The following is a 25032-nucleotide window of genomic DNA, read 5'->3' on the forward strand; positions in this document are numbered from 1 at the left end:
TTTCTGATGGCGGTGTTTAATTGTGTGTAATTCAGTCCCCTATGTGAGGCTGGAAGAGCAGAACAGAGGGCAGAATTTGGACAGATGGTGAGCAAATGATCCCATATTGGAGAGATCTGAAAACCTTAAGGAAGGGTCTCTTGCTCCTTGGAAATTCCAGGGTCACCTGTGGGACCACCCAGTGCTATTGGAAAGGATTTTCTCAGACCAGAACCTTGCTCAAATCTTGCTGCTTGGCTTTTCGCCTCCTACAGAACGTCTCCTGTGATCAGTCCCCCTGCTAGTGGGGGGAAGGCTGGCAGAAGGAGCTGCTAGTTTTTGCATGGCACTTTGAGCTCTTGCACCTTGCACTACCTCTTAGGTAGGACAAGATGTGATTTTAGAGGTGATCTCCTCCCAAGACCACAACAGTCTTCTCCAAGCACTCAAGTTTCATATGAAGGAGGATCCTCCCCAAGTCCTTGAACCATAATGACCAAGTCTGTCTTGCTTCAGCTCCCCACCCCCCCTTCCCCCTGTGCTCCCCTGAGGTGTGTTTTTTGTACCCCTGGAGTACTGGCTGGTGTGTGCTGGTGGGTAACAAGTGCTTTGTGTAGCAGCAGACCGAAAGGATTTGGTGTCTCCCTTGTGATGCTGAATCTGATTTCCAGCAGATTCTGGAAAGGACACTAAAATGCATGTTAGCGGTGGTAGGTAGTGTGCTTGCAAGACTCTTGGGCTCTTCCCATCCCCCCCATGTTCATGCTGAGGTATCATTACTGTTGATCTAAACTTCTACTCTGGGTTGTCTCTTTGCTGCAGGTGAGACTAGTGGAAGACAAAAAGAGACTGAGCTGTGACTGAAGCAGGAGATTTTGGACAGTGTCTGAGGATGGTAAGTATGTAGGCTAGTCTGCCTCTGTCCTGTGTCAGTGGTTTTGTTCATTCTTTGTGTGTCCAACTCTTGTGCTGCTGCTAGATGTATGACAACAAATGCAAGAATGGGAAAGAGTGCTTTAGTGAAATGTATTATATAAAATAACAGAGATCTTCTATTACTGTTGCTAAGATGCTGTTAGTAGAGTAAGTTTACTCTTACACCTGTTATTGGAACATAGTGGAAAAAACTACATAAGACTGGAGTCCCCTTGTGCCTCCTTGGACTACTGACACAATCATCCAGTTTTTGTGACTTACTGATTTATTTTACCTTAAAACTTAATGCTGGGGTTTTTTTGTTCTGTTCCTTGGTCACCTCTCATTGAAGGTTTAACACCATGTTAGTGTGCTCTGGTACCACTGAAGTAGCAGAAATGTCACAGTAATTAGCCACATAAAAATATGGTATAAAAGAATCTGGGAAGACTGAAACACAGCCAAAACAACCAGATTGCTGAGATACACTCTGATAAAGTGCCTCTAATGCCTCCAGCAAGAAATAACCCAAAATATGCAGTCTGATGAGGGGAAGAAAGCTGGAGCCCAGAAATATTGAAAGATATGCTGAAAGTGTCATTGGGGCGGTAGTTTGAATAGGAGTTTGAAGGCAACATGGTGATCTGCATAATGGGCTGTGGGTGGGCAGGGAGCCTGAGCGTTGCTGCAGTAACAGGGTATTATCATCAGTTTCGTGCTCGCCACTGCCAGAAGTGTATCATTATGTTGGAAGGAGTGCAAAGAAGAATGGCAGAATCAGTCAAAGGGCTGGAAATTCAAATTGAGGACATGAAAATTTAGGTTAAATGTTTAAAAAAAAAAAAATTAAAAAAAATCTGGCAGACTGCTTGAGGAAATAGCCTTGTCTGCTATGGGATTATCCTCTGTGTGATCTATTAACAACTGCAATAGAAAAGGAAATGTGCTCTGCATTAATTGAACTTTCAGGTCTAGTAGTTATGCAGGCAGCATTTTTGATGTAGTCCCTATGGTCATGCTCCCTGGGTTTGCCTCAAGATCTTCTGGGCTTTCTGTTGGAATAGCTTCTTGCCACACTTCAGGTGCAGGAGCTTACTTTGGGGTGGAGAGCTGAAGTATGCCCTTGTAACCTGGTGAAGTATCTTACACTTCAAGTTGGAATTTCCCAGTGTCAGATTAGAAGCGTAAAAACCCAACAGCTCTGTTTGGTGTTGAGATGAGAGTGATGCAGTTGTATCCAGATAAAAATGAAAAAAAAAGTGAATGAACACATGGAAGATGCATCAAAATATTGCTCCAGGTAACATGGAAAAGGATAGGCTGGGTCCATCGAAAGCCTAGCTAGTTAGATACCCTGCTGACAGGAGGCCACCGGTGAATGCTGCAGGGAGAGTCTGGGGGAAGCATTTCTCTGGTGTATGCCCTCACCTGTCAGGATCTGTAGCTCAGGGACTTGGTAATCCAGAAACGATTTATTGATGTTTCATGAGCCCTTGGTAGATTTTTCTTCTGTGGATTCATGTAGTTGCTTTTCAAAACAAAGTAAAGATTTGCAGTTGTGAAGTGTTGTGCAAAGAGCCGCGCTGCTGGGTTGTGCAGAGTAGCTCCTCTTGCTTTGTTTTTGAACGTGCCCCATGTCGTTTCAGTTGATGGTCCCTAGTCCTTGTATTGGGCGTAATGGTGAAGTGTAGTGCTGCCTGCAAGCATCCCTGTGCCTTTTGGGATTTTGTAGATCTGTCACATTCCCTTTAGACATCTGAAGGGCTTTCATCTTTTAAATTCTTCTCTGTAGAGAAGCCATCTTTAATTCTTTCCACCCCTCTTTGGACCTGTATGTTTTTTGGGGTGTGTAGACTGGAACTTTGGAGTTAAAACGTGGAAGCTTTTGCTTTACACTGTGCTCCTTTCCTGTGCCTTGAGAGATACTTAGCCTGACCTGGCCCTGGCTTACCCTTAGTTGCAACCACAGATGGTTTGGTTTCTTCTAAACAAGAGGGTCTTCGGCTCCTTATGAATACCTGAAGATGACTTTACAGTTTCAAAGGACTTTCTGAAAAGGATTTGTGGGTTTTTCATATTTTATTAAAATGTTACTTTGATTTTTTAAAATGATTTTTTCCTTTTGGAAAAGAAAAAACCAAAAAACCAAACCAACAAAAAAACCCCACACCCCTCTTTGGGAAGAGAGCGTAGGCTTTTTGTCTCCCATAGCAAGGGAGAGAAAGCAACTTACAATTGCAAGCTGTAGAAATAAGCACTTGCTTCCACCTACTTACCTGAGCTTCTGTCAGCAGTTGAAGGTAGAGAGCTGATGTAAACTCTTGACAACCTCCTTGGAGTCCTGTTGTGACTTCTGAGTTAAATACAGGTCTGCAGGGAGGGATGGAGGTCTGTGCCTGGTTAATAGATGCCCTGTAGGGCTGTCTGCTAACCCATGGGCACTTTGGGGCTGGACTTCTTCAGGCAGCTCCTGGGAAGGCTGGCTGGAAACCCTGTTGCCTGAGGCATGCTGAGAGCTTAGTTGCTTAGCTAATTACCCGTGATCACTGCAGTCAGAGGGCACAGCCCCAGTGCCCTCTGGTTGGCAAGGGCATGCCTAAAAGCTTCTGCCTTATCAGCAGCACCGCAAGTGTAAGTCAGCAGCTGCTCTCCCCTTTCTGCTGCTACAAATACTTGGTCCACTGTTGGTTAAGAGCTTTGTTTGCTTTGATTTTAAGACTTCTCATTTCTTCTCCAAAGACTAGCTGCTGATTAAAATGACCTTGAAGACAGCACTAGTGGTGGTTTAATCCTTAACTCTGGCTAATGGAAGTCCTAATGAGCACCCAGTAACTTAATACATTACTTGCACTAACTTACCCGCCAGGTTAGTTTTAAGCTGCTGAGCTGCCGGCAGCTCAGGGCTCAGCTCATACTGTGTGCTGTTCAAGTCCCATGGCAGCGTTCCTTCTTCTTACTGCTGGGGATACTGGGATTGTAGGTGTCTGGATTTCCACAGTGATTTGCTTCCCTTTTGAGGGGACCATGACCATTAGTTTAGATGGCATTTTGCAGCTTAGCCATCCGTTGTCCCATCTTGCTGGCATAGGGAGTTGATAGCCCTTGACTTCTGTCCTTTGGTCCCTCTTCTCACAGGCTTCTTGCTTCATATTTCTGTTACATGCTCACACCTGGGCAGGTTTTTGAACAAATATTAAATGCAGTATTACAGATCTATAAGGTTTTCTGTCATCCTGTAAAGATGAAAAGATGGCACTCTCCATCCTAGTCCTGATTTACTGGGTATAAAATAGTAACTTCTCTTTATCAGAAGTTTAGGGGTTTATTTCTGGGAGGCCACCTCGGTGGCTTAGTGGCCTTTCAGTTCACCTGAGGACCTCCTTAGGCTTTGAGGAAATGAACTGTTTTTGTAGAGGAACCTGAAACAAAGATGTCCTTCATGCAACAAAAGCAGAGGAGGCAGAACAAGAAGTCCCTTTGGCTACAGCTGGTCAGCTCTCTGCATCAGCTTATGTAGATCACCTGCCTAGGCAGTGCAGAGAAACAGAAATACGTGTCTGAGTGCAGTTCATCTCACCCTGGTATAGATATATGCTAAGCAGATAGAGGATAAACTTTAACTTTTAGGATAAGATAAATGATAAAAGTCTTTCCCTTCCCCTCCTTACCTTTAAAAAGATCTAGATAACCAGTTCATACCTTGATCTTCATTTGAAATACTCAGACCTGATAGTTACAAACTAGAGTACTCTTGATAACACCTCTGCTCCTGGGAACATCTTAGCCCACAGCAGCTGGCGAAGGTTCAGCCACGGCTGTGGGGCAGAGCTGCCTGGCTCCCATCAGTTTGCTTTTGATGTCCTGGGAGTACCTTTCAGGGCAGTCACCATCTCCTGCCAATTTTCCTATCTTTTTTTCTCCAGCTGGAAGCAAATTAGGGCAGTCTGTGCAATGGATGTGCTACCAGGGACAAGGCTTCAGATCTCTGCCATCTGTGGTCATAGCCCCTTGCTTTCCCGCTCTGTGTCTGCGGGGTGAGGCATCATGCTGTGGTGATGAAAAGCCCACCCTTCATATGTAGAAGTATGGAAGTGGTGCCCTCTGCCTAATGAAGGAATATTTACAGTAATTTTATTTGTGGTGCTGAAAAGAGGTAAAGATACGTCGGGGTTGGGAAGGGTGTACCTGTACTCAGAATTCTGAGTGCATTGTGCTGGTGGTGGCACCTCCCTGCAGTGAATGGGACCAGTTTTCTTCTTCTCAGCCTTTGGCTGCTTGCTTCCACCATTCTGCAAGCCTTAGAAATCTCCAGCACCTGTGTTTCACAAGGGGTTTGGGCTCCTCCAGTACCCCTGTGTGTCATTCAAGCTTTCTGAGGCACTTGCAGGTCTTTGCTTGAGTGGACTGTCATTTTTTAAGAGGAATTGGAGGTGATGCAGTAGGGTGTGGGTATTAGCTGTTCTTTGGAACGCCCTTTCCGTATCTTGATGAAAGCTGGGCTGGCTGTTGACACAAAGATGCAGCTCAGGGTGTTCACTGGCTCCAGGCCACGAGAGAGATTTCAGCATCTTGGTGGCTGTCCTGCGTTCCCAGTACGGATTCCCTGGGCATGTGGGACCAGATGGCAGCTCACCCCTGTGAAGCTCTGTGCTGCAGGCTGGGGTCCTGGTGCATGCATGCATGTCTCCATAAGGAGCATCATCTCCCTTGGAGGCTGCAGGATGGCCCCTTGAGTGCCAGTCCTAGCTTTATTAAGCACTGTGCTGTCTCGGAGCCCCCAGATCCCTTTTGGGACCTTAAGGAGAGGTTATAAGCTGTTTACCTGCAGTGTGCAAGCAGAGACATTCAGAGGGGTGGGAGAAGCAGCACATGAGAGCCACTTGCAGCATGAACAGCATGCAGTGCTAGTGGGAGGAAAAAGGGTTAATTACTGCCAGCTGGCCTTAAGAACATGCTGTCCATGTTATATTCAGCTCCTCTTCCTCAGAGTGCATGAAACCTTTAGGATTGTTGTGGCTGGGAGAAAATGAGAGAGATTTCCTTCTCTGCCTGCATGAACACACATATGCATGAGATTCGGAGGAGCCCAGTTATGTGAAAATAACCTTGTCTTTCTTGTTCGGTCTGGTGGTGGTTAGTGATAACTGAGCGAATACCAGCTATTCCGCCAGGGAAGCATCTGAGGTGGCATTTAGGAAATCCCTCTAGCTAAGCCAGCTAAATGAGGCTGTGAGCATTCTGCGTTCCTGTGCCTGGCCACCCAGGCCACCTGGCACCCAGGCAGTTGCACTGTCACTACTCCTGCCCTTGTCTGGTTGATTGCATGGAAACAAGAGCAGGTATTTTTGTGAACTGTTGGAGGAAGAGGTGGAAGTGGTGGAGTTTGAATCTGGTTCCTCCTGAAACTCTTGAGATCCTGCTGAACTTCAGGGCAAGGTTGCTTCTGCTCTGCACCAAGCTCGGCTCTTGGACAGAAGTTTCTAAGCCATACGTGAGTCTTTCTAACGCTAGAAGTGCAAAAATATGTTAGTAAAGTGGGAGAAGATCTATTTGTGGATGTTCAGGTCAGCTTAGGTTGGAAATTCAAAGTCATGATCTGATGAGCAACCTTTTAACTCTGCACAGCTGCAGCTTAGGGTTACAAAGGTCCTTCTGCAACTCGAGCTGGGAAGAGTCCCTGTGCCAGGCCCTGAACTGAGCGCTGGTCCTAAAAAATCTTGCTGTGGGTTGGAGCAGACCTCTTACTTGCCTTGTCTGTGGTTTTGTATGTTACACATGCTGGTCATGCATTGTATGCACTTAATATATTAAATAGCAATGTATGGTCTGACTACCTGAGAGACTTTCTGTGCTTCAGCTGTTGCTGACAGACATGCTTGGTCGCTTTTCTTCTGATACATGTCATGAAAAAATAATAATGCTGGTTTTACAGTTTATATAGCTACGCTTTCTTTTGAATATAAAAGGTTCCTTCCACCTTTGGTTTCTCAGCAGTCTTCTGGCATTCATCCCAGAGGAGAACCTGCGGGGAGCAGGGCACCTTTCCTGCCACTCAGATTTGGCCAAGACAAATCCATAACCTCGTCCATAACCCTCTGTTCATGTTGTGTTGACTTTGTAAGTAATGCAAACATGCTTGGGTTTGTGTGTGTCAGCTGGAGTCAGGTGCCCCTGAGGCTGGGCAGCACCTGGCAAGTGGTGGAGCAGGACAGAGCCCAAGGTGGTAAGAGGATTTCATGGCTTACTGTTCTTCTAGGGCTTTTATCCTGAATAGTGAAGCCCTTGTGACTGTGGCCTGTGGAGCAGTCTGTGTGTTTGTTTTCTCAGCAAGGGAGTCTTAATGAACAGCTTTTTGCCTGGGCACTGCCGCCCTGCAGTGACAATGGGTGCAGGGTGGCAGGTCTGGGTGTTGCTAAGCCGTCCCTGGGTCGAAGCAGCTCAGAATAATTAACCCATAGCGACTATGCAGAGAAATGCCCAAATCTTTTATCTGACTTGAGAAAAACCTTTTGAGATGCTGTTGGTGGTGCTGTTGGTATTGCTAGGTAGAGCTGTCTGTGGTGTCTTTGAAGCACCACCATGTAAGAGAAGTGTAATGGCTACAGTCTGTGCTCTTTTTTCAATTGTCCAGGAGAAAAAAAAGCTGGTGTGATTTGAGCAAAATAGTTGGGCCTGGCCCTTGGAAGATTAATGAAGGGCCAGGTTGTAGTTTTGCATTTTAAGAAAGAGATTGTCACTCCGGCTCTGGTGGGAGGTGGAGGGCAGAGCCACAGCTGGTGATAGAAATGGAGATGGCATTGCCCAGGAGTCTGCTGTCCTGTGGCTCCTGGGTTGGGCTGTGGCCTGAGGAGCTTGCTGTTTGCTCGTGGACTTGACAAATGACAGGTAGTAAAAGACAGCTCCTGGAGGGCTGGAGTGAGGAGCTGGGTGTTTGTTTCCTGCACCCGAGACATGTCCCCAGTGTCTGCAAGCATTACTAAACTGGAGTTGGTGAAACTTCCCGCGGGAACTAACTGTCCAGGTAGTCAGCAAGGGGAGCGGTGGCCTTGGGGAACCTTATGCACACCAGGGACCAAGCTCGAGCACGTGGGTGCTGGTGGGAGCCAGAGACATCCAGCTGCTCCTGCACACCTGGGAGCTCCTGGGAAGGGGACTTAAAGGCTTGGGGGTGTTCAGCAGTGAGGAAGCAGCAGGGCAGCTCCTTTGTCCTCCCCTCCCTGAGCAGGCAGAGGGGACCACGGGCAGCCTCCAGGCCGGGGGGAGGATCGAAGGCAAAGGTTTGCAGCAGGAGGCTCCCTGCTGAGCATCCGAAAGCATCAGCTGGGGCGTAGGGCTCGGCGCTGGGGCGCAAAGCCTCCTCGCTGCCATTGTTCCCAGTGTTCCCGCACACGCCATCAGGCCCGCACTGCATCTCCCGGCAAGCTGCTCCGCTTGGCGGCTCGGTGAGGAAGGGGATGTGGCGCTGGCATCCACCCATCGGCAGGGTGCCGGCTCTGGTATGGGGACTGGAGGGCGAGAGGAGGGGTGATCCCTCCGTCGGTCTCTCCATTTTCTGTCTCGCCTGTCAGGGAGACACTCGGACGGCAGAGCCGTGCTCGGCGGCCTTCAGAGGTAGGTGGAGTCTGGCCGTCCTCCGCCCGCCCTCCCTCCATTGTCAGCAGCGGCGAGCGGCGGCGGGCACCTGCTGGGGCCGGCAGGGATGCTCCTGCCCTTCCCGGCGGAGCGGGGAGGCTGCGGCAGCGCCGGGGGGGACGGTTTCGGAGCCGCTGCCGGCAGCAGCAGAGGGGCAGAGGAAGGAGATGCTGCTTGCGCGCGCCCAGCCCAGCTGCCGCCTCGGGAAGTGAACATGAGTCTGCCAGGCCGCGTCTCCTGCTCCATGCTCAACTGCTTTGTAAGTGCTGCTTTTTTCTGCCCCCCTCCTCTCCTCCATACAAGTGGGGCTGTAAGCCAGCTGCTTTCTCCAGCTCCCATGCTGAGTCGGTTGCCCTGGATAAGGCCTGTCCTTGATGCCAGGCTCCGTGCGGATCCTCCTGCCCTGGATCTGCCCGGCCTGGCGTGCCATCCCCCTGCAAAAGGGGGATCCCCTTTTCCTCCCTCCCACGTGCTGCTGGAGGACTCTCTGGCCCCCGTCCCTGCTGTGCCACTGCCCTGCCTGGGCCCAAGGGCACAGAGGCACCCAGCACCGTGGGCCGAGTCGGCCGGCAGGCCTGGGGAGTGTGCCGTGCCACGCAGGCCCTGCCGGCCCTTGCCCGGAGCTGGAAAATGACCGTGTGAGAGCAGCTGACCCCAGGGGAGCTCCGCGCTCCCGCCATGGCTGCAGCATGCGAGGCCCCCTTCTGTGCTGATGCTGTCAGGATGGTGATGTAGTGGGAGGGGGTCCTGAGCTCTGCATCTTTTATATCTTTGAGGAAAGGAGTTTCTTTAGAGGAGGTCTGATGTCCCTTCCTGCAGAAAGCCCCCCTCCCCCCCCACGAAGGACTTGTGGCCTGAGGGCTTCAGGAGTGGCTGGCTTGTGAAGAGAGCTGGGTCCTGAGCCCCCTGCCCTGCTGATACCCTGGGATGGGGCTGTGGCAGAAGGAAATGCTCAGCCTCCTGCCTGACCTGGGCTGCAGTCGAGGAGGGACTCAAGGACACCCAGACTGGTGGAGAGCTCAGGCTGCCCTGTTCCAGTTCCTGCTGCTCACTGGGATTTCTTTACGAGCTGCGAAGGGGTGATGGGAGAGAATGTCATGCTTCCCAGCTGCTGCACCTGTACACAGGCACGCACCTTTCCTTTGTGCTTTCCTGGGCTAGTGCCTCAGCATCAGTGAGCTGCTGGCAGGAGAGGCCCCCAAGCCCCCTGTGGTCTCCAGTAGCCGGTGGCTGCTGAAGCGTGTGCTGCACCCTGTGTCTCTCGCAGCCTTACACAGGGACCGGCTGAGTGGGTGAGGAGGGGCAGTGCTTTTGCCTCCAGCTGGGGTTGATGCTGAATTTTATGCTAGCTATGAGCAGCATGCACACAGGTACCTCTGGACCTGGGGTCTGGCTGCCCCATTCTGAGGTCCAGGGAGTGCTTCAGGTTGGGCTGTACCTGTGGGTGCCAAGGCTTCAGCAGCTGTCACCTATGTAAGGAGGTTCAGCATAATTTAAAAGACAACCGAGCCAAAAGGATTGGGTTCCTGTTTCTTAAGACTGAAATTTGGGGTTATAGCTTGGGTGACTTATCCAGAAAGATGTTTCATTTTACAATATTATTTAATGCTTATAGAACAGAGTATTTCCTAATAAATGCTAGACCTAGAGGAGCTGTAGTTAGAGAGCAAGGGGCATTCTGAAGAAATATTCCCACACCAAATACATGTGGAATTAACGCTGTCCTGGGCTTCCAGCGGTGAGCATCCTCAGCTGAGTGTCTGGATGCTGCTTGTTTGTACAGCAAGCCAGTGGTTTGAGAGAATGTGGGGTGATGGCTGGTGACAGTTGGGACCAAGATTTCATGAGGGACTGAAAATTCACAGGTCTCAAACTGAGACACTCTACTTTTCCAAGGATGGTGTGTCCAGGCTTGGTGTGTCATCTCAGACCACTTCTCTGAGGCTTCTGTGGGCTTTCTAGGGTGTCTGTCTGAACAGGTTAGACATGTTAGCTGCCTGGAGGGTGAATGCCCTGCTTGGGTGCTGTCACCAGTCAGGAATGCATGTTGTGAATTGGGTGCACTTAGATGCTGTTTTTACAGGGTTAAGTTTCACTCTTGTGTCTTCTCCTGAAAAAGCTTCAGGCTCTTCCCAGATTTTTTTGGGCTAAGGGTGAAAGTGAAAATTCCCAAAAGTAAGTAATCCTTATGAACATAAGAGGAGGAAGAGTAGGTTGAAGCTGCACTGTAGATGGAAGCCCTCTGTGTTACAGTTTCTGCTGTGGTGCCATAGTGAAGGTAATGGGGTAACATTTGACATGATAGACTCCTGTCACATCAGTCCAAGGTCCTGTACGTGGTCAAGGTGTATCTGCTTGGCTTTCCAAATACCATGTGGTTGGAAGAGACAGCACTTGGAGACCTACTTTGGCCTTTCACTGTGCTGTGGGTGTTCTGCAACGGCCAGAGGAACTGCTGGGGTCCTGCAATGCGGAGAGTGTGGTCTGGAGGCAGAACAGGCATTTCTGTGCACAGGTCCAGGAAATGCCCAAGGTATCGGGGTGCCATGAGTATCCAGCAACTGTGATTTTTGGCTTTTCATAATACACGCTGGCTGGAGCTGGCTGGAGCCTGTCTCAATCTGTGTTTCCTTTGCAATGCAGGGTGAGGAAGGCCCTCCCAGTTTGGAGTATATCCAAGCCAAGGACTTGTTCCCCCCGAAAGAGCTTGTAAAGGAGGAAGAGTCATTGCAGGTAAGGAGGGAAAAAACTGAAACAGCTTTGGGATGCAGCTGGCTCAACTCTGGTAGTGTGAAACCTGAGAGCAGTTCTCCAGTGCTGGACATGTTCTGGAAGCCATGGGCTGGCCAGTGCTGTAGGTCACGTTTGGACTGGCAGGTCCTTCCACGTATGTGGAGGCTGCTGACGGCAGTTCTGTATGCCCTGGCCCTGCCTTCTGAGCCCTGCCAAGATGCTGCAATTTGTACAGCATCGCATCTGCTGCTTGGAAATACGGCTGGAGCATGATTCAATAGAGAGCCGTCCTGGGTATTCCCTGTCCTCTGCCTGTGCTGACAGTGAAAAACTACGATGCTTCCTGCATAGCTCTCTGCAGCAGGTAGACATTCCCAGAGAATATCGGGCTTTGCTGTACCTGTGTAGCCGTACCATGCAATTGCAATGGCTGATCTGGCCCTAGTACACATTGCTCCTGGCATTTTCCTGCTGCAGAGCTGTTGGAAAGAGAAACCTCCATATGGTGCCAGCCTCCTGCTGCAAAAGGCCCCTTGAAAGAGACCTGGGTACTGTTGCTGCTGTGCAGCAAGGGCGGTACTCTGAACAGTGGAAGCCAAAGGCTCATGGTGTTTGCTTCCTTTAACATAGTCTGGCGCTCATCCTCCCCCCTATGACTGGAGCTAGGCTGACATTCTAACTTCTCACTGCTGCTGCAGTATTTGAGTTTGCTCTGATTGGCATCATCTTGGTAAACGGTGCTGATAAAAGCAAGGACTGAAATGTGGCAACAGGAGAATTGACTTGAAGGAACAAACACAGGCTGAGGATTTGCATGGGGTTAAGGCTGCAGGTCTGCAGGCTTCGGGAGGTGAAGCTGTTGAGACAACTCTGAGCTGAGACTACCTGGAGAAGAGCAGAACCTGCTTTAGTCTTCTGTGCGGAGGAGTGTAAAGTTCACCCTTCCCAAAGGGTAATTTGCCTTCAGTAAATTGTTATTTTAATATTAAGTAAAGTCTAAAAGGATACCATTGGCTTGATAACAAGCTGTATTCAGGCACCTGTCAGTTTATTCCAGGATTTCCCTCTGTCAGTTCTTGCAGTTTTACCATCCCTTTTCTAAACTGTCTCCCTTCTGTTGCTGTGTGAGAGAGCCACGTAAGCAGAAGAAACACATGCCAACTAAAACCAGCTCTGGCAAGTGTGCATAAATAAACTGCAGAAATAGAGTATATTCCCTTAATGTCTAATAATTAACACTCTAAAAGAGTATTCAGACAGATGCCAGTCTAAAGTTGTTATTACTGTACAAGAAACTTTAAGAAGGGAGAAGTTGTTAATACAATTGTCACTTGCACACAGAGTCTAAAACCCAGGAAACTCAATTTTTAGGCAGCATATACCCAAGCCATAGAAACAACTTAGAAATAAAGACAAGGGGGTCTGACTTGGTGTAATGAATTGTTTCGTCAGATGCCCTGTCTGGCAAGTAAAGGGCTCTGGCTGAAATGATAAAGCTTCATGACATCTTTTGCATAATTGGTTACCGACATTGCCTGGTGTAGGTAACATTCAGGGAACAATGAGGAGTCTACTTGGCGAAGGAAAAAGTGTCCTGGTGAATTTCAGGCTTTCTACCTTTTTTTTTTTTTTTTTTTTTACAAGAAAAGACAAGTCAAACTTGGCCATCTGCCAGTATCCCCTGTTTTAAAAGTAGCTATGGCATGTCTGGGCTGATAGCGAAAAGCAGAAAGACACTTGATTATCTGGTTGTTTTTTGTTTTTTTTTTTTTTAATTCTACTACAGGTAATTTTAATGAAGTTTCCTCAATCATACAAATTGCTGTACATAAAGATTCCCTCAGAGCCTTGTCAGTGGAAATCAGGGAAAAACTGATTAATTTACTTACCTGGGTTGGTACCACTGAGTCTTGTAGTGCTTCTAAGAGCCCCCTTCATTTAAATGATGCAGCAGGATCACGTATGTGACACTGCCTTGGGGGGCTGTGCAGAGCACTCCCCAACATGTCTGAGCAGTGCCTGAAGTTGTGTCCTTTATCATACCATTTGTGCTAGGACTGCATTTACTCTGTTCGAAAAGCAGGGACTGTAAATTCCTCAGCCCCCATGCAACACCCTTGCTGCCAGATACTGGTACTTGGTGTACACAGCACTTATGGTCACACCTATCCTCTGCAAGTAATCATCCATTAGAAGGTGCTCAGTGGCTCCTGAGGCATCCTTGGAAGAATGTGCACCTCATGGGGCTGGGCAGCGGGTACCAGTGCTGTTTTGTGCAGTTGTCTGTTCTCTGTGCCTGAAGAGCATGTTGCTGTGAATGATTTCCCACAGGAGATGCACTGCGGAGGCTGTAGGAAGAGTGGTTCTTGGCATTTATGGTGCGCAAAGTACTCTGCATGTGTCATGAATTAGTGATGTCTCCCTTCCAGGTCCCATTCACTGTGTTGCAGGGCGAGGGAGTGGAGTATCTTGGCCATGCAAATGATGCTGTGATTGCCATCTCCAACTACCGGCTTCATATCAAATTCAAGGATTCTGTGATCAATGTAAGTCTGGATCTGCCTGTTCCTGCTGCCTGAACCATAATCTCTTGCAGTATTTCAGGGGGGCATAAGCCATTTCTATGGTCTGTGACATGGGAACTGTGCCTCTTGAAGGATGCCAAACCTGATGCTGTGTCTAGTTACTGCTGGTCATGCAGTTGCTGTTTTGCTGCTCAGTTTTGGTGTGTGGATGGGGTTTTCCTCTGGATAATAATTAGTCTTTCTTTTGCTGTTCTCTTCAAATTCAAGCATTAAACTTCATGGTTTTAAGACTGTTAAGGTGTCTTGCAGGCCTGTTTTAATGAGACTTCTCCTACCTGGAGACCAGCAGCTCAGAATCAGACAGTGGGAGCCTGAGGCTTTCTCTAGCTGTCTTGACTTGCCATCTCTTATTGCAGCTTTTGTTTGGCTGTTACCTGTGCTTGTCTGGATGTGATTTAGTCAGTTACTGGCCCCAGGTGGGAGACTGCCCAGGGACAGAATAGAAATTGGAATAGTAATTGTTGAAGGAGACCCTATGCTGAGTTGTGAACCTTCATAGACCTCAGAGCAGGTTTGTAATTAGAATTAGAAGCTCATGGATGTTGATAAAGCCATGACTCTGTGTGATGGGCCTGCGGGTAAGACTGCTGTCTCCTATGTGATGTGGTATGTCTTGTCATGCCCTATGTCGGTCCCTCGCAGGTGCCTTTGAGGATGATGGAAAGTGTGGAGTGTCGGGATATGTTCCAGCTTCACATTGTCTGCAAGGACTCCAAAGTGATCAGGTATCCAGTTTATTGCTGTATTGTAGATGCCACTGCAGGCCAGTTGCCGTGATCAGTTCTGGTGTCTCCCTCTGTGCTGCCATTGGAATGGAGCTGTTTGTGGCCAGGGTTACTAAGACTTGGTACTTTGTCCCTTTTACTGGTTAAGTGGAGCAGAGCTTCCTGTCTGTCTGTCTTGGCTGGATGAACGTATCCACTGAGGATGATGTGCATTTGGGTTTGTAGGTGCCATTTTTCCACCTTTAAGCAGTGCCAGGAGTGGCTGAAGAGGCTAACTCGAGCCATTGCCCGCCCTGCTAAGCCTGAGGACCTGTTTGCATTTGCCTACCATGCGTGGTGCTTAGGAGTCTGTGTTGATGAGGAGGATCAACATGCCCATCTCTGCCGTCCAGGTAAGCTGCTGGTGTGTCCCCTTCCTGCTTTTCTGTCCAGAAGCACTGCAACGCAATTTGAACTGTTTTTCATAAACTGATGTCTGGCTATGTCTTAAATCTCTGCTGTAGCCATAGCCCAAGTTCATCTTGCTGAGGGGCATCCTATACCTGGTCTAGAGATCCAGCTGATGGCCCAGTGTGGCTGGATAACAAGCACAGTAAAAGGAGTAATAGTAATAAGCACAATAAGGAGCATTCTGAGCCAGCTGCACATAACCAGCTTTTCCCTTTCTCCTTGTGAATGAAGAAAACATCCCGTACTTTGTACTGTCATCATGATGATGGAGAGCTCAAGCAGTCTTGTCCCTGTATAGTAAACATCATCAGATTTGAGGCAGCATAATTAATACAAATCCATCTGCATCTCTTCTCCAGCACCTAGAAATGCAGTGACATTCCTGTGATCAGGTCTGTGGAGATGTCTGGCTCATCTTTGTGGAGGCACAAATAACATCTGAATCCATAAAGAGAAAATCAGAGCTGGGATGGTGCCCTCGTGTGGATTGCGAGTTTCCCTTCTCTGGGAACGCAAAGTTCACTTGCTATTCTTTTTCTTTAAGCAGCTTCATAATTAATAAAAGGGGATTAAAATGAGTGACGAACCTGGCTTTAGACTTAAAAATGTGCTGATACTAGAGGAGAGAAGCAGTAGCCTGCATGAAATGTCCATACACAGTTTGGGATGGAGGGATGGGGTTGAACAGTATAGCTGAAAGAGAAACACTAAACTATCTGTTCTTACTGTGTCCCAAACACCAGCCATTGGGAGGGATTTGCTGTCTTTCCTTTAGAGAACGTAGTATTCCCTAGTATAAACAAACTTGCCTGTGGAAATTGTTGCTGCAGGATATGAATGAGGCAAAGAGCTTTGCAGTATTTATTTATTAACAAGATTTGACATTAAGGCAACAAAGGCATCCAGAATTTGTAAGTCAAGGCTAAAACATAAGAGAGCAAACCCTGAGTCAGCTTCTGAGAGAGCAGTCTGGAAGAAGGAACTGCCTGGTGTGGGTGCTCAGTACTGCTCTGCCATGGGGTTCCTGACATCCACTTTGGAAGCCATCTATGTCAGAAGGGCAAAAGTGGATTAAATTAAACCCCCCTACTCCCACACTGATGTGGGAAGGCTTTCGTCGTCCACTCTGTGCCCTGACACTGAGAGATGGTCTGACTTGACAAAATAAGCAGAGGAGCCCCTGTGAGGGACAAGTCTCTTTGGCTTCTGAAGCAAGATCCCTGCCATCCAGCTGTCCTGTATTTTCTCTCCAGCCTATTGATAGCTGCTATGGAGCTGCCACTGACGTGTTTGGATTTCATCAGTTCTGCTTAGCTGTCAGTAAATACCTTGTGCTCTATTCTTCCAGGAGACCATGTGAGATACCGATTTGAGATGGAGTTGGTGAGGATGGGCTTTGACTTGCAGAATGTCTGGCGCGTCTCTGACATCAACAACAATTACAAGTGAGTGTTTCACCACCAGGCGCTCCCCACTCTCCTCTTTCCTTACCTTCTTCCCTTCACAATCCCTGTTCAGAGCAGTGGGTGAGTCAGACTAGCTAATCCTCCTTCCTGGCCTTGATAACCTTCAGGCAGATCAGCGTATGAGCCAGATCCCCTTTCTTTCTGCCTTTTGCATTGTGGAATTGAAGAAGGAATACAGTCCAAACACCAGAGCTAGCAGCAATTGCAAATGCTGCTAGGTAGTTTATAATGTGGTGGCCATAATTCATCCCTGAAGTCGTGGAGGAGCAGTTAATCACAGGATTGATTGCCTTTCCTGGTCAGTTGTTCTCTCTAAAGTGCTTGCGCTGTTTGAAATGAAAAACACAGAGTTTTGGTAAAGTTGGGCAGCTATTCAGCTCTGTTGAGAAACGGGGGGCAAGCCAGTGGAGGGCTGTCAGGATGCTCAGAAATCTGGGGAATGAGTGGGGCTTGTTCTGTCTGGTGCAGAAGAGGCTAAAGCATGATCTGCTTGCAGACTACAGCTGCTGAAGGGCATTTATGAAGGTGATGGCGTGAAACTCTTCTGACAGTGGCAGATAACTGAATGAGAGGCAACAGCCGCAAGGTGCAGCTTGGGAGGTTCAAACTGGACATGGGAGAAAAAAAAAAAATCATTCCCCCAGGAGTGTGGTGCTGTGCTGGGGCAGATTCCCAGAGGTGTGGGCTCTCCATCATGACAGCATGTCAAGTCTTAGATGATGTAGTGTTGGAGGTAGTCCCCTGTGAGCAAAAGATTGGAGATCTTTAGAAAGCCTCTCCCCGCAGCACGTCAGTGATGGCAGCCTGCCTCCTCTTGGAGAAGAGCACAGGAGCTCTTGGAGAAGTGCTGCTGCATTTTTTGCAGCAGGTGGCATTAAGCCAACAGGATTTTATTAAGCTTTGACAGACATACTCATTTCTGCATTCCTTATAATCCATTTATGGAAACGACTGATAACCCCTCAGTCTTTTCTTGATGTCTCAGCCAGTAAAGGCACGCCCATCACCCATGTGTTGAACAGCTCCAGGTCACCAGTTTCTTGTGCAAACTGTGAGAAGCCTCAGGCACGCTGGCCTGGGGGAAATCCTGGTGTTTTTCTGCCTGTTCTCTTCTCTCTTCCTCAAGAATCCAGGCAGCAGGCACTAGATTTGGGATTTGGTTTACAGTTTCTACTTGGCCATATTGACAGCATTGTCACTTTTGGACTGTTAACGTGACTTTGATGGCATTTATGCAGTTTCTCCATGGATGTCAAATGAAAATGGCTTTTCCTGAACTGCTGAGGTTTGGGAGTGCACAACCTGTAGGTCCCTGCCCTAGGCAGAATCTCTGCATGTCTTTCAGAGCAGTTGGGCTTCCTCTGCTGCTTGATTTTTGGGATGTGCTTCCCTCTGATTATTTCAGAAAGTTCAACTTAGATTGACCATCTGTGGTTTGCTTCCTGGCCAGTAATAGGCAGCAATTATCTGCCTTTAGAGAAGCTGACTGTTTTATTTTCAACAAAACCAGGGAAGAAGGAACTTGAAATAAACCTCAGCAAGCTGGATGCAGGCTTGGTTTTGCTTTCCTTAATCTGCTGGGTTCCTACCTGGGGATCCTGGCAGGTCATAGCTTTCTGCAGACATCCCAAGATCTCAGAGGTGTGTGATCTGCTCGTGCAACTCAGAAACCAGTTCTCTCTTGCTGCTTCGGGGAGTGTGTCTTTAAATCCTGCCTTGGCTTTTGATCATTACCACCTGCCTCTATTCACAGGAATTGGGTTACTTTTTAACTGTTTATAGTCTTTTTATCTTTTACTTCCCAGCATTGGCAAACCAGTGTTGTTAGAGATAGGATACTCCAAGGTAATGGCTTTGTTCACTGTCTTTCAAGTCTTGTTTCAAGATGTCCTTATCTGGAAACTATTATCTTCTTCCTGGTGACAGCCATCATAAAATTAGAGCAATACAGGCATATAATAACCACTCCTTCAGTCTTGATAAAAGTATACTATTTCAGCATACAATGATAATAAAATCATTACATGATCTCTGTGGCTCACATCTTCAGTGATCTGTATACCCAGAGAAATGGGCACATTCTGACATTACCCATCTGGTGTACCCATGTTGTCTCATATTGACCTTAATGCTGGTGGGTTTGCTACAGGTTTAGTTGCTTCAAAAAGGGAAAAACATTCACCTTTTCTTCAGTGTTGACACTTGTTCTCAGCTTTGATCTTTTTACAGTTGTGGTTTTATTTATTTTTTGACTTTATGAGGACAAAAGCTGTCTGGAGTTCTGCATTACAGGTTTAGACAGCTGATGTTTCCGGCTTGTTTTTGTGACTGCTCTTAATTCATACTTTGTCTTACTCTGTAACAGTTCTCTACAAATTCTAGTACTATCCTTTGCTTTTATTGGAAAAGTGGTAATTAGTGTTCTTGCTTGTATTTGCTGTATGAATGTGTAGACAATAAGCCTACAAGGGCAGTTAGCAATAAAATGTGTGTGCTTGCATTGTGGGAAGGAAGCTCTCTCACTGGACTGGCTGTTACCTTTGTGGTAAGAAGATGCTTCATCAGTCCTTGTCCGTAGGTTTGGCTTCTGCTGATTTATGCATTTGTGGTGTTAAAGCCACCTTTTTCTGGGATCAAACCTCACAGTTTCAAAAATGTTTCTTTTAGTGTGCTGGGTCAGTGTGGTCCCAGTGGTGTTTCAGGCCACCCCTCTGTCATCTTCATTGCTTCACTGCTCATCTTTTTCAAGTGAGCGTATTGCACAATGCAGGGACAAGCATGGTTCTCCTTAGTATTCCCTTTGTTGTGAAAAATGGCCACTGAAGTTCTGTACCATTTATTTTCAAGAGTTACTGTTTCGTAAGAGAAGCTTCCTTCAAGCCTTTGGTGAGCCACCTGTTAAAAAACACACACAAGAAAACAAATCAGAAAAAACACTTCTGAAAATCCAAATTGCTTGTCAGCCACATGAGCTTTATCTGCTCGTTTGGTGATGTTTCCAGCAAACTAAATACGTGAGGTGCAACCTCCCCCCAGAAAAAAGTTGCGCTGACTCTTTCCAAGTGCACCGTATTTACCCTTGCACCAACTGTGACAGTCAGTTGCTGGTACAGAAGTCAGACTTCAGTGGTTTCCCACATTCACCCTGGAGACCTTTTTATAAAATTGATACCGTGTTTGCCACCTTTTGTTCCTCTGGCACCCAAGCCAATGTAAGCAATAGTTTACACATCTCAGTTAATCTTTCACCTGGTGTGCGTTTGGGTAGCAGTGGAAATACCAAGCATCATCTAGTCCTGGTGATGAGTTACTCCTTGTTCCTAACAGATTGTTCTAAAACTTCCCCTGCAGACGTTTCCATGTTAATGTCTTCATGTGCCTTGTCCCTTGTAAAACAGGGTTAGGTCTGGCAGATTCTTTGTGGGTTCTTCTGCTGAACATAAGCGCAAGTAGTTTTGATTTTCGGTAGTGATCCTGCTGATCTATTAGACCTTCAATTTCAGTAGCTGGCTGATACCTACAAGACGTTTGAAAAAGGTCTTCAGAGTTTCAATCTTCTAACAGGTCATTTCTCAAAAACTGCACAACATGTCTCATTTCAACTTTTTAATTCAGGTGTACATTTGGCTTCTCTAATGTCCTTTGGAAACATTTCCCCTCTCTGAAGGTTATCCTTTTATTTCTAAAACCCTTCTTTTGTTCACTGTTTTACCCTGCCAGCTCTTTCTGATCTCTTTGATGCATTTTGTATTGCCATTGAATAGCATGTTTAAATAACCATCATATCATCTGCAAGCTTTTTTTTTTTTCTTTCCCCCTTTTCTGAAACCCATTGTTACTGTCATGGGAGGCTTATCCCCTGTAAAAATATCGTTATAGTATTCATCACACAGCAGAATTCAACAAAGTGATTTTTCAGTTACTCTGTTTTGGAGTAGCTTAGGACCAAAGGAAGAGTTAAATACTTCTGTATTATTTGGCTGGTAGCACCAAGAAACAGCTGATTATGTCAAAAAATGTTGCGTTTAGCATCAAGAAAATGTATGAGACAATTTGTTTTATGTGGAAGCAACACAAGTCTCCCATGGCAATTTCTGCTCTTCCAGCCTCTCTGCATCTCTTCCAGCCTCTCATGGATGTTGTTGCTGTCGCTTCAGTGGTTGGTAGTGTAGCCTCAATGCTGTTCTCTTTCTCTTTAGGCTTGGGATTTGAGTCCGTGCACATTCTGCATTGCTTGTGGATGCTGGTGACTTAGCCTCACGCTTTTACCTTCACATTTTCCTGGGACATACCACACTTTGTTCACTAGCTCAGCCTATTTCAGTCTTCCTACAAAGCTTGTACTCTGAAATTTAGCATACCACTAATAATCTGCCTTGTATCAAGTTTATAAGGTGTTGTTAAGCCAACATATTGGCTTTTCAGTTCCTCTGTTTTTTGGAATTCTAGCCTAGAAGCACAAGTTTGTTTGTCTTGATCTCATTGCCTGTTTTTATGCATCCTGCTTAAATTTGGCTTAACTTCTTGAGGCTATCCTGTGTCCTACCTGGACTTAATCGAATTCTGACTGTTTTCCTAAGGCTACAGGGTTTTAGTGACTTAACTCTTAGAAGATAACGCTCCTGAGCCTTTCCTGTACTGACTCTCCACAATTTTAAAAGACAACTCCCATAATGTTTCATCTGAACTGCCAGGAGACTGATACTGTTTTCATTTTGATGAAGCCCATTCTCATATAGACTCAGCTATTTAGAAGCTGCTGCAGATCCACATACCTTTATTCTCAGTCACACTTCAATGCTTCTCTAATTTCCTGACTAACTTTACACATGGAATCTGAGGCATTTCAGAGATGTCCAAGCCTAGACGTCATACCACAGACATCCTGGTCTTCAGCTTCTTACCTGACAGCTTTAATTTTGCTTCATGGATTCCTCTTCCTCACCTTGTTCTTATCCTGTAGACCAACCTTGCTTTCTGCCTGGGGCTTTCTGAGAAGCTGTCTAGACACTGTGTGAAGTGCCATCTTCTAACATGGCAGGCAGTTCCTCACTAGCATCACAAACTAAATAATACCAAGCACTGTGTCGTGCCTATTGCCGTCGTCTGGGATAGCCCAGGGATAGCCCAGACTCGGGGGAACACCAGCCCACCCTCTGGAGCTTACCCGCTGGGTAGTTTCACCCCTCTCACTTTACTTCCCATCTGCCCTGAAACATTCCTTCTAAACGTGTGTTAGGAATCTGATTTCTGGCACCCCACTGAACAAGATAGTCTTTTAAGATCTCCCTCATGTCACTTTATTATAGCATATACCAAATCACCATCGCAGTCTTTCTGGGGAAAGTTAAGTCTTCCTTGCAGAGAAATGTGTAAAGCTAGTGGTGACCTGTTCTCTGCAAGGCAGAAAGTGGCAGATTGTCATTTACCAGAAGCTGTGTGGTTTTGGGTTTACAAGTGCTGCGAGAAAACCAAAACCCCATGTAAATTAATGACTGTTCCCCTAAACCCTCATGAATTCTTAAATCCAGAGGATGTTCCAAAAGCATCCCTGGGAAGTACTGGGGTATTTAGTATGGATCTGGAGGTGAGGCCTGAGGTGAAAAGAGGTTGTCTTCTCCCAGTTCATTCCTGACAGCATTTTTGGGGTCACTTTTTCCCATGCTGAGACTGTACTGAGACAGATATAAAGAGGAAGAGCCAAAGTCCCGCATGCTGAGGTTGGAGAAATGTGAGCTGCTCCTGCCCTCTCTGCACAGCTTCTCTCGTGCAGACTTCACGATTGTTGAGTCCTGATCTTGCCTTTGTGCTTTCTTTTTTCCAGGCTTTGTTCCAGTTATCCCCAGAAGCTGCTGGTCCCTGTCTGGATCACAGACAAGGAGCTAGAGAACGTGGCTTCATTTAGGTCATGGAAAAGGATTCCTGTGGTGGTGTACAGGTAAGCACAAAACCAAAGCAGTGCTCTTCCCCAATCTCATGACAGCTGCCCTTTTCCTTGTAGGTGTTGTGAAGCTGTTAGGAGGGCATGCGTACAGGGCTTTGGAGCAAGAGGCGACAGCAATAGCTGTGTTCTGGTCTTCACGGTGTGTATTCCTTTTGCCTCCTACCTGAAAACGTGCTGCTCCCAGGACTCCTTTTCCCAGCACACACACCAGCCTCCCTAGGCTCACAGTCTGTGACAGTAGTGCAGGGTGTTCTCCAGAAGGGAGAACCATAGAATGACAGAACAGTTTGGGTTGGAAAGGACCTTAAAGGACAGCCCTGGGATGCACAAAAGCCGGGAAACAACACCAGTGCACTTACAGGTACCTTAACTCTGCATCTTCATGTTATATAGTTTGCTGTTAGAAGCTGGAAAAACAGAGTGTATTACTTCTGGAAGAACTAAATTCTGCAGCAGAGTAATAATGAGTGCTGCTTATCGTATGGAGCCTTTCCCTCTTTGTAGACAAGTCAGCTAAGTTAACTGTATTTGTGATTACTTTTGATAAAAATGGTTTGGCACTGGAGACTGTCATAGTGTACCTCCCCAGCCGAGGGCAAAGCTGTGTCTTTTTGCTACTTTAACGTTGTTCCTTGCTTGATAATACCGCTGTAATGGTACCCAGTAATTTAGAAGCTGAGCTGCAACCCTTTGCAGCCTGGGATCAGATGAGAAGATGCCAACAAGTGATGTTACAAGTTGGGACAAGTGCTTGCCCATGTGTGTATCTCACTTTCATGCACTCTTTAGCCTTTGCCCTCAAGATTGAAGTCTTTTGGCCAGGAGGCTCCGTGAGGGCCATGGCTGCTTCTGGAGTGCCTTGTGCTGCATGAAAGGGGAAGAAATGAAAAGCCCTACACTCAGTTCCTCCTCCTCCTTGCTCATAGTTCAGGAGAGAGTGGAGTACCCAGCTGGAGTGTGTGCATCCCTGTAGGGAACTCTGTAACCGTAAGACTGGTAGACTTCAGAGCTTTTGGAGAGCAACTCTGAATTCACTGGGTCACAGTTCAACATGACACCAAAGTACCACGTGATCAGTTTTCTATAAAATCTATAATTCAGCTGTTAAGCAAAGCAGAAGTTCAGGTCTCCATCTCTGAGTCCTCAGTGGAGATGTACAGCAGAGATGCAGGAGCCTCCAGGCACAATTCACTTGTAAAACAACACCAAGGATGCAATTAATTATTTAGCTGACTGCAGAGGCAGACGGGCATTGTATGCCAGCCGCTCCTTGTTACTACTCTCTGTCTATACAGCCACCTTGAGAAGACCTTGGGACTATGTTAGCGAGAAAGCTCCTCACAGACACTCAGCATCACCTTGCCTTGTTCATGCTGCAGTGGCTGTCGGGGCAGCAGCGGGAAACCAGTGGGCGTTGCTCCAGCACCATGGCTGGGTGCTCGGTCTCAGGCTCTTCAGGTCATGCCAGAGTGAGCCAGGAGTTTAGCTGAGACTTGAGAGATGAAAGCACTTGTAGATGTGCCTCTCAGCTGGGAACCTTTAGGTGACAGCTGTGTAAACCCTCTCTCGGCTTTTTCTTGTTTCAAGCTAAGCTGTTTGACTTTGCATTGTGGATGAGCACTTTGACAGCCAGAAAGTAACAGAGAGGTGACTTGATGCTTTCTGGATGATTGTTATGGGCTAAATAGCATGTACTGATGGTATCAGATGCACTTTAGCCTTGTGCTCCAAACAAATCTGGGAGTAAAAGCTCAATTCATAAACTACAGATGCACCGCATACTCTGGCTTCGGGTTCTTGAGTCATTAAAAGTAAACTGAGGCGCTCTAAAGAATAATTTTGTCAACATATGTTAAAATGCTATGGCACCTGCCATTCCAGTTTCAAGAAAGGAGCTTTTTCCTTTGAAGAAAAGTTCCACAGCAAGGGCCAGAAATGGTTCATACGTTTGTGGGTTTACAGGAGACCGCAGAGTCAAGCTATGGGGGGCCCCCCTGACCTGGAAGCTCACTGCAAGCTCAGTTGCGGTTTTGATTTGTCTGCTGGCATCTGCTATACTTTCTGCTTGCTAGTGACTTCATGCTCATCAATGGTGGCTGTATTTCCTTGTGTTTATTGGCATGTCACTATGTCTGTTGAAACTGGCTACCTCAAGGCCAACCTCTGCCCAGCATTTGTTGCAATGCTGAGAAGTTTGTGCTACGAAGTTTTCTGAAGCCATAGGACTCTTTGGCTATGTTTGTAGTGTTACCTTAAGCATGCTACCTCTGACTTCAGGTGGCCTACACAGCTAAGCTCTTCTACCTCCTGCACCCCAAACAGTGCCATTGCATCCAAATGCCTGTTGGGAGCAGCCCCTGGCACAGCATCTGCATTTCCCCAAAACGTGCTCAGGCACTGTTTGGGTAAGTGCTGGTTGGCACAGGCCAAAACCTGTAGGTGTGTTAACAAACAAGCTTGGATGATCACAGGCTGGTGCTTAAGTCCGCACCTTGGCTCAGTTTCATTTACTAGTACAAACAAAGCCTTTGCTGCTGTCTGTATTGACCATACTTGAGCGATCCTGAAGACAGGAATAGATCTTCTGGGAGTGACTGCTCTGT

General features: G+C 47.1%; 1 protein-coding gene across 11 annotated transcripts in view; it reads left to right on the forward strand.

Moving 5' to 3' along the window:
• Positions 1-25032, forward strand: part of MTMR4 (myotubularin related protein 4) — a 56426-nt gene that overhangs the window by 20177 nt on the left and 11217 nt on the right. For 5 of the 11 annotated variants that reach the window (XM_055794911.1, XM_055794910.1, XM_055794914.1 and 2 more), the window contains 7 exons: positions 802-874; positions 11170-11259; positions 13689-13805; positions 14487-14569; positions 14795-14961; positions 16368-16464; positions 22310-22423. In XM_055794911.1, the coding sequence (XP_055650886.1) occupies positions 872-874; positions 11170-11259; positions 13689-13805; positions 14487-14569; positions 14795-14961; positions 16368-16464; positions 22310-22423 (671 nt within the window). In that variant the 5' untranslated portion in view covers positions 802-871. Of the gene's footprint in view, positions 1-801; positions 875-6885; positions 8786-8856; positions 9654-11169; positions 11260-13688; positions 13806-14486; positions 14570-14794; positions 14962-16367; positions 16465-22309; positions 22424-25032 lie in introns of those variants that run through there. The other 6 variants (XM_055794904.1, XM_055794907.1, XM_055794906.1 and 3 more) reach the window with 4 other exon arrangements.

Source organism: Falco peregrinus, chromosome 2, assembly GCF_023634155.1.
Source record: "Falco peregrinus isolate bFalPer1 chromosome 2, bFalPer1.pri, whole genome shotgun sequence".
Lineage (NCBI taxonomy): Eukaryota > Metazoa > Chordata > Aves > Falconiformes > Falconidae > Falco > Falco peregrinus.